Source organism: Tursiops truncatus, chromosome 11 (genome assembly GCF_011762595.2).
Source record: "Tursiops truncatus isolate mTurTru1 chromosome 11, mTurTru1.mat.Y, whole genome shotgun sequence".
Classification (NCBI taxonomy): domain Eukaryota; kingdom Metazoa; phylum Chordata; class Mammalia; order Artiodactyla; family Delphinidae; genus Tursiops; species Tursiops truncatus.
In genome coordinates this window covers 74,697,221-74,711,266 of record NC_047044.1, presented here as the reverse complement: position 1 = coordinate 74,711,266, position 14,046 = coordinate 74,697,221, and the positions used below count along the sequence as shown (strand labels likewise).

The 14,046-nt window shown below is 34.0% G+C and overlaps 1 protein-coding gene across 6 annotated transcripts in view; it reads right to left on the bottom strand.

Annotated features, from left to right (window-relative positions):
* CPNE8 (copine 8) overlaps nucleotides 1-14,046 on the bottom strand; it is a 309,410-nt gene that overhangs the window by 50,585 nt on the left and 244,779 nt on the right. For all 6 annotated transcript variants that reach the window (XR_012324454.1, XM_073788857.1, XM_033866926.2 and 3 more), the window contains one exon: nucleotides 3,589-3,635. Coding sequence is in view for 5 of the 6 variants with exons in the window: in XM_073788857.1 (XP_073644958.1) it covers nucleotides 3,589-3,635 (47 nt within the window). In the remaining variant the exon portion in view is untranslated. The remainder of the gene's footprint in view (nucleotides 1-3,588; nucleotides 3,636-14,046) is intronic.

Genomic DNA, 14,046 nt, shown 5'->3' with positions numbered 1-14,046 from the left:
TTTTCTACATAAAAGATTATATCACCTGCAAATAAAAATAGTTTTACCTCTTCCTTTCCAATATGGATGTCTTTTATTTTTTTTCTTGCCTAATTGCCCTGGCCTCCAGTACAATGTAAAATAGAAGTAGCAAGACATCCTTGTCTTTTTCCTCATCTTAAGGTGAGACATCCTTGTCTTTTTCCTCATCTTAAGGTGAGCAAGAGCAGACATCCTTGTCTTTTTCCTCATCTTAAGGTAAAAGCATCCAGCTTTTCACCCTTAAGTATGATGTTGGCTATAAGTTTTTATATTTTCCCTTCATAAGGTTAGTAAGTCACTTTCTATTCCTAGTTTATGTGGTTTCATTATAAAAGTATGTTGGACTTTGTCAAATTCTTTTTCTATATCAATTGAAGTGACCATGTGGTTTTTACATTTTCTTCTATTGGTACAGTGTATGACATTATTTGATTTTTGAATATTAAGTCAACCTTGCATTCCTGGGATAAATTTTAATTGGTCAGGGTATATAATTCTCTACATATGTTGTTGGATTCAGTTTGCTAGTATTTTGTTAAGGGTTTTTATATCCATAAAAGATATTGTTCTTTAGTTTTTCTTACGATGCTTTTGTCTGGTTTTGGTACCAAGGTAATACCTCTTAAAATGAGTTGGAAAGTGTTCCTTCCTCTTCCACTTTTGGAAAGTGTTCCTTCCTCTTCCTTTTCCAATATGTGAAGAATCGGCATTAATTCCTCTTTAAATAGAGTTCATCAGTGAAGCTATCTATACCTGGGCCCACATAAACTTTGTGGATAGTTTTTATGGGTCTGTTCAGATTGTCTATTTTCTTAAGTCAGTTTCAGTAGTTTGTATCTTGTATTGAATAAAAATTCTCGCCCTTCTAGTGGTGCTAATGTTCATCAATAAATGAAAGCTAACATTTTAATCCAGTTGGATTTTGGTGTATATGTTTCCTATATTACTAAATAAAACACGTGCAAAAATCATTAACTTGAAGCCACAATATTGGAAAATAAATTTATCATGTAGTCAAAGATAAGCTAAATTAGAATTTGGTTTCCTCATCTCTATCTGTAACTCTACTGCTAACAAGTCAAAATGTGTTGATTAGTAAAAGGATTTTTCTAGATCTGAGTTTTCTTATTTGTATAAGAGGATGATGGTTGGGCTTCCCTGGTGGTGCAGTGGTTGAGTCCGCCTGCCAACGCAGAGGATGCGGGTTCGTGCCCTGGTCTGGGAGGATCCCACGTGCCGCAGAGCGGCTGGGCCGGTGAGCCATGGCCACTGAGCCTGCATGTCCGGAGCCTTGCTCCACAACGGGAGAGGCCACAACGGTGAGAGGCCCTTGTACTGCAAAAAAAAAAAAAAAAAAAAAAAGGATGATGGTTGGAGTAAGTGATCTCTTACCTAAAAATTCTATTATTTTGTGAAATGTGAGTGAATGTGAGAGAAATGTGAAGTGAATTTAATGTGAGAGTTACAGCACGTAAACAATTTGAAAAGAAAACTAGATAAATATATAAACTAATGGCAACTTCTGGTAAAAGTTAAAAAATGAGACTCAAGGGTGTGGTGAAAAGGGAAACCTCCTGCACTGTTGGTGGAAATGTAAATGGAAACAGCCACTATGGAAAACACTATGGAGGTTCCTTAAAAATCTAAAAATAGAACTACCATATTACACAGCAATCCCACTACTGGGCATATACCCTGAGAAAACCATAATTCAAAGAGCCATGTACCACAACGTTCACTGCAGCACTATTTACAATAGCCAGGACATGGAAGCAACCTAAATATCCATCGACAGATGAATGGATAAAGAAGATGTGGCACATATATACAATGGAATATTACTCAGCCATAAAAGGAAACGAAATTGAACTATTTGTAGTGAATTGGATGGGCCTAGAGTGTGTCATACAGAGTGAAGTAAGTCAGAAAGAGCAAAACAAATACCGTATGCTAACACCTATATATGGAATCTAAAAAAAAAAAAAAAAGGTCATGAAGAACCTAGGGTAAGATGGAAATAAAGACACAGACCTACTAGAGAATGGACTTGAGGATATGGGGAGGGGGGAGGGTAAGCTGTGACAAAGTGAGAGAGGGGCATGGACATATATACACTACCAAACGTAAAATAGATAACTAGTGGGAAGCAGCTGCATAGCACAGGGAGATCAGCTCGGTGGTTTGTGACCACCTAGAGGGGTGGGATAGGGAGGGTGGGAGGGAGGGAGATGCAAGAGGGAAGAGATATGGGAACATATGTATAACTGATTCACTTTGTTATAAAGCAGAAACTAACACACCATTGTAAAGCAATTATATTCCAATAAAGATGTTAAAAAAAAAGAAGATATGGCATATATACACAATGGAATATTACTCAGCCATAAAAAGAAATGAAATTGAGTTATTTGTAGTGAAGTGGATATACCTACAGTCTGTCATACAGAGTTAAGTAACTTAGAAAGAGAAAAACAAATACCATATGCTAACACATATATATGGAATCTAAAAAAAAAAAAAAATGGTACTGATGAACCTAGTTGCAGGGCAGGAATAAAGATGTAGACATAGAGAATGGACTGGAGGACACGGGGTGGGAGGGGGAAGCTGGGGCAAAGTGAGAGTAGCATCGACATATATACACTACCTAATGTAAAATAGTTAGCTAGTGGGAAGCAGAAGCATAGCACAGGGAGATCAGCTCGGTGTTTTGTGATGACCTAGAGGGGTGGGATAGGGAGGATGGGAGGGAGGCTCACGAGGGAGGGGATATGGGGACATATGTATGCATATGGCTGATTCACTTTTGTGTACAACAGAAACAAACATAGTATTGTGAAGCAATTATATGCCAGTAGAGATCTAGTAAAAATAAAATAATAATGAGACTCATGTTCTTATGATATATAATAACTGATTTTAAATGACTGTTCTGTTTGAAACAAAGTCACTTCAAAATATAGTTAAAAGTCCACTCTCTTTCCTTTCTTAAAATGTTTGATATACAAATTAGGAATATCCATACATGGGGTGTTATATGATGGTCCATCTGAATTAATTAAATATAAATGTGTTAACATAAGTAATTCTTAAAAATAACTGAGTAAAAGTAAACTAAGCTACTGTACATGTATTTGAATTACATTTGTATAAATTAATACACAGAAAAGTACTATAAAAATGAGGATTATAGAGTTAGACACACTTCAGAATTGTAGTTATGCATGGAGAAGAAGGGAGTGTAGAAAAAAATGGGGCAGGGTACACAACGAGCTTAACTAGATCTAAAATTTTCCTTTTAAAAATATGTAAAACAAAAAAGACAATATTTCAATATTTAGTAAATTTGAATGGGACTATTATGCACTTTTGTTGTATTTCTTATAGTCTTTTGTATACCTGAACTATTTCATAATATTGAAAAAAGAAAAGTTATCTGAAGTTTGTAGGAAACACTTCAGAAGTATGTATTCATGGAAAGAAAACATCTAAACCTCAAGAAAATAAACATTTATTTTTTAATGTAATTGCTGATAATTTTTAATATGGGATAGTCATAATACTCACCATTTGATGCAGTAAAATCAATAGCCACTGTGAAATTGATTTGTGTTCTAAAATATAAGTAAATTAGAATCATTAATAACTGAATAACCTCATAAAAAGAAGTTTGATTTCCATTTTTGTTACATTTTTAACATCACTAATTTTCTTAAATGTTATTACTAGCAACTATGTTACAGCACACACTGATTAGTATCAGTTAGGCAGTTTTACAAGCTAAGAACCTGGCAAAATACCTTTACGATCATGCAACTGTAAAATACAAAATAAAGCATCAGGAATAAAAATAGCTCCTAGTTGAAAGCACAATAACTAAGTGAGGAGCTCATAATGAAGTCAAACTATAAATAATTATTTGCCAGTCTCCAATGTCAACATTTATTATTAATTTCTTTTCAAAACTATTCTGTAGTCGATGTGAAATTATTATGTCCTTAAAAGTATGGCATTGCTAAAATAATGTCTAATAATATTGTTCCTTAAACTAATTCCAACAATCCTGAAAACACAGGATTTTCTTTTGCTGTCTTCAGAACTCAAGTATTTCAAATACTGATCAGTGCTCAGTGCTCACAGCATTCCTGTATACTTGCGAGTACTTATAGATATGGATAAATATTTATATAGATGAAATTGTTATATATACTTAAAAATTTCAGCACATGGTAGTTACCCAAAATTATTTTACTGTATTAGTGGTTTTTTTTTTTTTCGGTAGAAACCAAGGAGGTGGCATTCGCATTAAAAATTCACTCTTTTGGATATACCTCTAAGTCTTTCTATATGTAATTCCACTTTCTCACCAAAGAAGGCATAAAAACACAAATAAGTGACAATGATATAATTACTGGGATAACCTGTTGTCATATCTAATTTACAAAATAATTTTTAATTTAAAAAGTAAATAATTTGAAAACATGGTTGCTTAGACTATTTTAAATAACAAATTAATTTTGATACACTGTACAATTGATTTAACACTTCGAAGTTTGAGCTGTTATTTAAATGGTGGTGTGATGATGAAGAGGATGGTGATGATGATGGGTATGGCACTATAGGGTCCCTTGTAGTTCTCTTAGTATAAAGTATAGTAACATTTCCTTCTTTCTATAAAAATTCAGCTGAAAAATCCTTAATACTGCTCAGGTGTTGAAACAAATTCACGTTTTTTCCCTAAAGAATAAACAACCTTTGTTGCTTTACATTAATAAAAACTAATATAGATTCTCTTTATAGCTATATGGTAATTTTTTTCTCAGAGTAGAAATTAGGTTTAGAGGCTAAGAATATAGGCTAATTTGGAGCATAACACTTTTAGCACATAAAACTTTTAGAAAAAGAATCAGTGAAACATTTGGGAGAATATTTTGAGATAATAAATCCCTTTGAGGAACTGAAAAGAACAGTCACCATCAGGACATTGCTTTTTCATTCTGCTGCTAGAGAGAAAGTGACTATAATATAGGGTATAGTATGGTATATTAGAAAGGGTTTATTAGCTTTTGAGTCTGAAAGGACGGGGTTTGAATTTCAGCAACCCAGTTGCTGACATTAGCCAAGTTTTAGAACTCTCAGAAGGCAGGTACCTGGCACATAACAATTAAGCAAGGACGGACAGAAAAACTACATGAAACATTATCTTTGTGTGTGTGTGTGTATATATATATATACATATATGTATATATATATACATACACACACACATATATATATATAAAACATATACATATAGAATGTGTTTTTATATAGCTTTTATCAAATAACCTCAGAATAATTTTTAAAGGAAGGTACTAGTATTCTCCTTTTATAGATGAGGAAATCTATGCTCATAAAACTTAACTTTCCACATAAGTAATAAATGCCAGTACTGGAATTCAAATTCACATGTAACCTCCAAGACCATATTTATAAACTCTATGCTACTCTAATTGTACAATTAAATATTTGTGAACTGTCTGGTTATAATAAAACCACAATAAAGGATAGTGATTATTATGTTACAAACTGAAAAATGATACTATACAGATATCCTTAACGATAAAGATGCCAGGGCATAGTCTCATGCTTGGGCAAATCTGTCCTTCTTCTATCACTTATGTTATATACATAAATCACAAGATAATTGTTATAAATGCCTTTTTATGTTCTTTTACTCAAATGACACTTCCTTAGGAATGAAAAATAACTCTAAGCTTCAAGAACATGGCTTTTAGCACATTATAAAAGTCAATATAGCAGTTGTGTCTGGTTCAATCTTCCTTAGGTTTTAGGGATAGACACCTTGTTTTGGCTCAACTCTCTCTTATAGCAGTGTCTACTTTCTACATATTAGAACATCACTGTGTTTGTTGGATGAATGTGTTCATTTTATGACTGTTTCAATATATTTGCCAAGGTAGCCCAGGATGTGTAGCATAAATACCAACTCCTTAGAAGCATTAGTTGTAGATAAAAAAACCTTCAATAATCAGAGATACAAAGGTCATTTCAAAGCCAGTTGTACCTAGCAAAGCTGCAAAGAAAAGATATGGCTACTAACTGAAGAAGTATACTGTATATAAGAATAAAAAATGAGAGAAAAGTATTTATTTACTGAAACCTTTAGCTAGCTAAACAAACCAAATTATAAAACCAAGTAGATTAGGTACAACAAAAAGTGTAAAAAAAAAAAAAGAGAGAGAAAATTTAAAAAGAAATGAAAGGAAGAGGAAGGAAAAAGGAAGGAAAAAGGAAAGAAGGACAGAGGAGCAAGGGAGGAAGGAAGGAAGGCAGGAAGGGAGGGAGGAAAGAAAGAAGGAAAAAAGAAATAAAGAAAGAAAGGAGGGAAGAAGGCGGGGAGCCAGGCTGTACCAAGAGTACCTATGAAGCTTGAAGCTTGGGACATTCCAAAACAATACAAAAGACAGGTGCATTTAGCACTAAATGATAACTAAGACCATTTGATAATCATGGTGCAACAGAAAATCTCAACAAGTAAAACAATTGTTGATGCATATTTGGTGGTTAATTGATTTCAAGATTTGATTACTTCCTTGTTTCATTCTGCATATCAGAAAGAATCTCACTCCCTTACTGTGTTGAATCAACAGTATTCTAATCAGAAGGGAAATATGATGGCTCACAAATCATTTCATGGTTGTGATAGTCCCTTAACCTATTATCACACCATTTGGATTTTTCCATCTAAAAAACTACAATTCAACAATTATTTATTGAGCATCTTCTGGTAGTCAAGCACTGTGTTAAGTGATCAACAGAAAATGGGAGCAAAGCAAACACTATCATTGAACTCATAGAGCTCAATTTCAACTTTCCACAATTAAAAACAATGACAAAACAGCACAGCAGATTATCATGTAATTCACAATCAATAGCCTAACTTAAAACACAGCTGTGCATTTACTGTGGATAACAGCTTGTTCATTCCCATGATTCTTAAACGTTTTCATTCATATTATAATGTATACTTATTATGCCAAGGGCCACATTCTATGTATTTTGAAAATATTAGCTAATAAAAGTTTTAAAGAAAGTTGCTAGCAATACTACAACTTTAGGCTAAAACAGATTTCTTGAAGACTCTGATAAATGATTTGTCATAAAATTAAAATAAATCTTCATCAGTAATTGTTACCTTTCTATTTTTTAAAATTTATTTACTTTACCTTTAATAGTTTTTGAAGCCTAATGTTAGAGAAAAAAGAAGCAACCATGAGTCAAAGTTAAAAAACAACAACAACAACACAACTGAATTCACATGAAATTTCTCTTGACAGAGTATTCATAAAGCTATCACATATAAATCCTTGAGACATTTTGCTTAGGAAGTGTTACTGTAGCTCTCATTTTATGTTTTAGAAGTAGACAAAAAAGAACAGGATTTCAAGAAACCCAGATAGTATAAAAAAGGCACAGCTGCAAATTTTCATGAGTTAGTAGTAACATCTCATGACACTTCCCAATGCATATGCCCTAGTACTACTGAAATATATTCTTGGAAAATGTCCTTATTTCATTCTGCCACCTTTCTGAAAGTTGTGAATGACAGATAAATCAGATGTTAATGTGGAAATCTTAACTAGCACATCAAAGATACATAGAAAACATATGTGCATGTCAAAGAAAGCTACACATACACACATGTATGCACACACACAGAGTGATACCATCTTAGATAACTTTTCTACAGCTGTTATGAATTAATAATCAAGAACTAACAACTGTGATGGGGATGTGCAGAAGGATTGTTTCACTTTCTTCCCAAATTCAAATTCTGTTCAGTTGAACAAACTGAACGTTATCCAACATGAAAGATGAACTTTCTCCACCTTTCTTTAAATTAATCTTGACAAAGGCAGATTCAGACCAACTATCTATTGGAATCTAGAACCCTAAATGAAGTTGAGATGCCCACCCAACTCTAATATTCTTTTCATTCTTGCCTTGCCAATACCGAGACTATGCTTCTGCCTTGATTTAGTGAGATGCACTCTAGCTCACCCTTGGGTTCTGGAACCTGCCCTGAACTCAGGTTCACTTCCTCAGGGACTATTATCCAGCCTAATCCTTCTTGACCCTAGCTCACCATGGGCTAAACCTTGAACTTTTCTGCCTTGCCTTTCCCTCTTTTTTTTTTTTTTTTTTTCTTTGCGGTACGCAGGCCTCTCACTGTTGTGGCCTCTCTTGTTGTGGAACACAGGCTCCGGACGCACAGGCTCAGCGGCCATGGCTCACGGGCCCAGCTGCTCCGCGGCATGTGGGATCTTCCCGGACTGGGGCACGAACCCATGTCCCCTGCATGGGCAGGCGGACTCTCAACCACTGCACCACCAGGGAAGCCCTTCCCTCTTTCTTAAAAGCAGTTCAACTACCTGAATGACAACACAGACAGCTGCCTGACTCTAAATTTTGCTACATCTTCAAAATTCCGGATTCCTGTGCCCATAAACTACTGACAGGATTATTTGTCCTTGACAAGTGAGGTCTGCTAGAATGAGGGCAGGCTTTGAGATACACAAATGCAAATTAAAATACTTTCACCTACCTGCAATATCATCTTTGAAAGGCTATTTAACCTCTCTGCACCTCATTTGTAATAAGCTAGGGTTAACAAAATCTTTCTTGGATTGTTGCTGTAAGGACAAGAAAAGCACCTGTCTTTTATAGCAGGCACTCAAGAAGTAGCTGTTATGATTATTATCACCATATTGAAGCTAGTTTTTTAGAACCCAAGTTTAGCATATTTCTTTGAAAACTGCTGTAATATTTATCCAATTTCTAGAGCTATCAGAGTTTAACGTTTTTTCTACAACCTGATCCTCCCATGTCAGATTTCCTTTCCTTCACACTGGCTTCTAAGGTCCCAATCTACCCAAACCAAAATAGCACCATAAAGGATCTAATTTTGTTAGAAGGTGTCATCTGGGTACTTCCTAAAACAAAATCCCCCTGAAGGAAGTAATTATAAGCTTTATTTTCCTTCCTATCCTTCCTAAAATTTTGTATTTCTGTGGGATCAGTGAAATGTGAAATGTCAAAAGTAAGAATAAATGTCAAAAGTAAGAATAAAAAAAAAGAATAAAAAAAGAATAAAAAAAGAATAAATAAAAAATAAATAAAAAATAAAAAAATAAATAATAAATAAATAAATAAATAAATAAAATAAATAAAAAGAATTAAAAAAAAACTGGAGACAAGTGATATGATTCCTAAACTTTTTATGCTAATAGTTTTGGTCCTTATTAAATCTAGTTTTCATAAATTAACAAACCTTTGTACATTCTCCAGGTTTTGAAGATTAATTTCAGTATTATTTTTAACACAATTAAAGTGTTCCAAAATACAACTTTGCAAGTAGGTAAGCTGATCATCCTGTAGTTCAAGAACTCCTTATCAAGGTAGGTATGCAAGATGGCCAACCTTTTTTCAAATCATTAGTTTAGAAAATATCTCATAAGTGACATAAAGAAAACAAAAAAACATATCAACCTCTAACCAAAAAGAGAAGCAGTATCCAATAGAATCCCTTTTTTTTTTTTTTTTTTTTTTTGGGCCACACTGCAGCTTGCAGAATCTTAGTTCCCCAATTAGGGATTGAACCTGGGCCCACAGCAGTGAAAGCACTGAGTCTTAAGCACTGGACCACCAGGGGATTCCCTAGAGTCCCATTTTAAATGAGGTAGTTGCTGAAGAGGCATGATGCCTAGCAGGAAAGCTATGAACTTTTAAATTATAGATTGGAGTTTGAATTTCAGAATTACAACTAGCTAGCTAGATGTGACTCATTTGCAAAATTACCATGTCCCTGAATCTCAATTTTCTCATATGATGAAAAGGTACCAGCTACTTTGAAGAAGCCCTCTACTTATCAGAAATAAAATCTTGAAGTACCTGCATATAATAAATATTCTGCGTGCTGCAGGACCAATCTCTTGAGCAACCATGTCATCCTTTCCTTATTCATATTAATCCTTCCCTCTGTTGAGGCAGATGACACTTCTCTCTTTACATTAACATATATATATATTTCTTTTTTCATTAATTCTTCCCATAGTGAAGGTAAGTTGTGTATCACGGCTGGGGATAAGCCCCCAAGGGTGTAGGCAGTAGAAGGTACATTGTCTGCAGATAACTTAAAAACAATAATGTAATCTACTAATACACAGTCTATATTTTAATATCACCATACACTAGCAGTTCTAAGCAATGTCAGTGATAAATTTTCCCACTCTTCCACAACCTGCCCTTGGTAAACCACTCTTATTTGCTTAACTCTGTTTCCCTTTCCCCTGGCTGCCAAGCTTTCAGTTCCCACCAGAAAGAAACTATTTTAGACACAGTGTGGCTAAAAGTACACACTCTGATAATGAAATATAACTACGAAACTGCCTGGTACAAAATAGATTGTCAATATTTTGGCTAAATTAGCACTGGTTCTGATGATGAAACATACATGCAATTTCCTTTGACTCTGAAATGTATAGTTCTGAAAAAATCATTTGAAAAATAACATGAGCTGGCAATTAAATCACAATCTTAAAGGCTATAACTGGACATCTTTAGAATTCTCAAGCATGCATTTTGTATATATAAAAATTAGAATCAAGCATTAACCAAAACAGTGTTTATGAGTCTTAATACTTCCATAAGTTTCTTTTCTAAATCACATTTTAGATGAGTTTAGTTTAGATATGATAATGTTTTAGGTGAATGTATTTCTAGAAGGCAGAATGGCTTTACTTTTATTATATTTATACCCATTCAGCACTGCAGGGTTTAGCTCTCGACTTATTTGATGAATGCAAAACACTTGGGTGCCACAACAAGAAGCACTATAAAAAAATCTTAGTTATGTATATTCAGTTTTCAAAAAGAAACTGGACTAGGAAAAAAACTCGTGTTGTATGTTCTGGCAAGATGTGCTCCCTGAGATGACATAGCTAATATAATGCCACCAACTGTATAAAACTAAGGCAAATATTTTATAGCATCATTGCACTTGCTTCAAGTATTTTTAAAAAAATCCTTATGGAGCTCGTTAATAATGACACTTACTTATATTCAACTCACCTTTAAAATAAGCATATTAAGAAGTCCACTTTTAGCCTCTACAATGAGCCTATAATAGGTAGATAGCTTTAATTTTTCTCCTAAGACTTTTTACTTGGAGTGGGATATAAACCTTTTGCATATAATTTCAGACAAGTTTTAGATTCAGTGTCAAGAGTTTGGGTTGTGATTGACTACAATGGAAGGAATAACCTGGCATGATCCTCCAAAGAGAATTGAACTAAAAAAAAAAAGAGACTGTTATTGACTTTATAAAGTTGAATATGTCTTTTTCTCTCCATGTCTCTGTTAATTAGGACATTTACCACCAACAATGAGAAAAGACATTAGGACTTTAAACAAATTCAGATTATTCAGAAAAATGATAGCTAGCATTTATCGAGGGTATATGCCATTTAATCCACAGTCACTCTGTGAGATAGGCATTATTGTTATTTTTTCTATTTCATAGAAACAGAAACAGGTTATGCCAACAAAAGACAAATCTAGGATTTGAACCAGGCAGTTAGTGCCAGAACCCAAATTCTTGGCCACTATTATGCATTGCCTTCAGCAACCACTTATTTAACCGACTTGATTTTTTGCCAAACATTTACCCCCTATTTTGATTCTTTCCCAGAACGTGCCCACTTAGGGTCTCCCCTATTATCTTCTCTCATGCTCCCTTTCCGTTAATATGTGAGGAAAATAAGCAGTTCATGCTTCTTATCTTGATCTTGCCTTCTTCCAAGTCACTAAAACCCAGATACAGAGTTGAGATGATTTCTGGCAGAGGCAACACAAAAGCATTTTTTTCTTATCCCGGAAAGCCTGGTCCATCTGTTTTGTTTGGTGATTATGATATGAGGCATGGAAAGAGGAAGGTCACAAGATGATAAAATCTGAGCTAGACAGACATGGGGGTTTGTAATCCAGTTAACTAAATTGTCACACTCTTCATTTAAAATTCCTATTTGTTTTTAATGTTTCATTATGCTAAGAAATTTGGGAAAAAAGAGTGGAAAGTCAGGCTTAAAGTGGTTTTCTAATTAATCTGTATTTATTCAGTGGCTACTCTATGTTCAGCTCTATAAAAATATTTTGAGAATGAACAATTAAAATGGTAACCAGGGAAGCTAGCAACCACTGTATATAAGTGGTTGTGAAGCTCATTTGGGACCAGGTGGGTGACATTTTGGGCTTTCTTCAGAGGAAGTAAATGACAGTCTATAGGCCTGCAAGTTTCTAATACACTCAATTTTCTGATAAAAGTGTAGATTAGGGTTTCAGGTTGACATGACATTCTGGTTGCTTAGGGGTACTCAGTGTGCACGAGAATTTGAGATCTGTTTTCCCCATTCATCTGCCAGTCAAAGAAATGTGAAAAACTTTATATATATTTGTTCCTTGGTCCTGTTAGTGGTGGAGTGGAGTTTCATGAAGGCGTGAGAGAAATAGAGGACTGAAAGGCAGACAAAACCAAATTGAAACATGATTCTGTCTTCAGATACTCATAATGTGAGCTGTTGTCTGTAGAGGCCAATAAACTCATTTCACAAATAACAATTATTATAAAAATGATGATGTTACCCTAAAGGAGTATTTAGATTTCAGAACTGTCTCTGATTTTCAGTGAATCTGACATTGTCCTTATCAATGATAATTGGGATATTCAATGTCATACATTATGGATTACTGAGTAAACATCTTTGCTTTCCAATTGTATCAGAATTTTAGTATTAAAATCATTTTTAGTAAGTAAAGAGAAATAAAATAACCACAGGAAAAACATACAGAGCATGATTAAAAATAATAACTCCAATGTCGACAACCCAGAAGAGGCAATCCATTTTTTTTTACTCTACAGTAAGACCTCCTTTGTGGATATTATTGTATTTAGAAAATAAAACTCTTTACTACCTCAAGTCATAAATTGTATCTTATGCTCCAGGGAAAGCATGGTTCTGCTTAGCAAAAAAAAAAAGGAAAAAAAGAAGGTCTAAAAATTAAAATTTTCTTTCACAGAGTATTTCCATAAAAATTGGACCTTGTCTGATTGAGAATGCATCTGTCTCATCTGCTCACTGTGTACCTCAATCCATAAACCTTTCTACTGCAGCTAAACACAGTGTGTTAGGAACTGAGACAATGAATGAAAAGTAACACACTAACAACATGGTTTCACAAACAATCAATCAGGTAAATATCTACATCAATAATGACTACAGTAATGGAAGCCTAGAATACCCAATACTAAGAATTAGACATATAAAGAAGTTCCTTTGAAGGGGAAGATATTAAAGGACTATTGAGAACAATTTTGTTTAATATTTAAATGTGTTCATTCTTAACTATACATAATTTCTACTTGGATTCATGAGAAAACAATATTTTCATAACTTTCTATTCAATTATTTTTTGTGAGATGAAACAAGAAGAGAGATTACATTTTAAAGTGTAATTCAAGAATTTCCTTCTAAGAGTTTAATCACAATCTGTTAGTCCTACATGTTCCACACGAGTCACCTGTTTTGCCCTCTTTGTCTATTCTCATGCTCCCACATGTTGTCCAGTATAAGGAAAATAGTTTATACAATTAATGTAGAGAACAAAATGAATACAGGAAAACCTAAACTAATGTTATTTTGGATAACCCACAGCTAGCCAGAGTACCAATTTAATTGCTGTTACTAATGTTTTATATGATAATCTTCCACCTTTTTTGAAAACATCTAGTTTTACTTGTCAATTAAGATTCAGCATAAGCAAAACTCAACAATAGTTTCTGCTAGACTAGAATATGGTGAGTTCATTCCTGAATTGATGCCACCAAATTAGCAATAATGATGCTCACCCAAGTTAACAAGAAAACAATACACAAATACCAGTAACAAATGCTGATATCTTGGTATT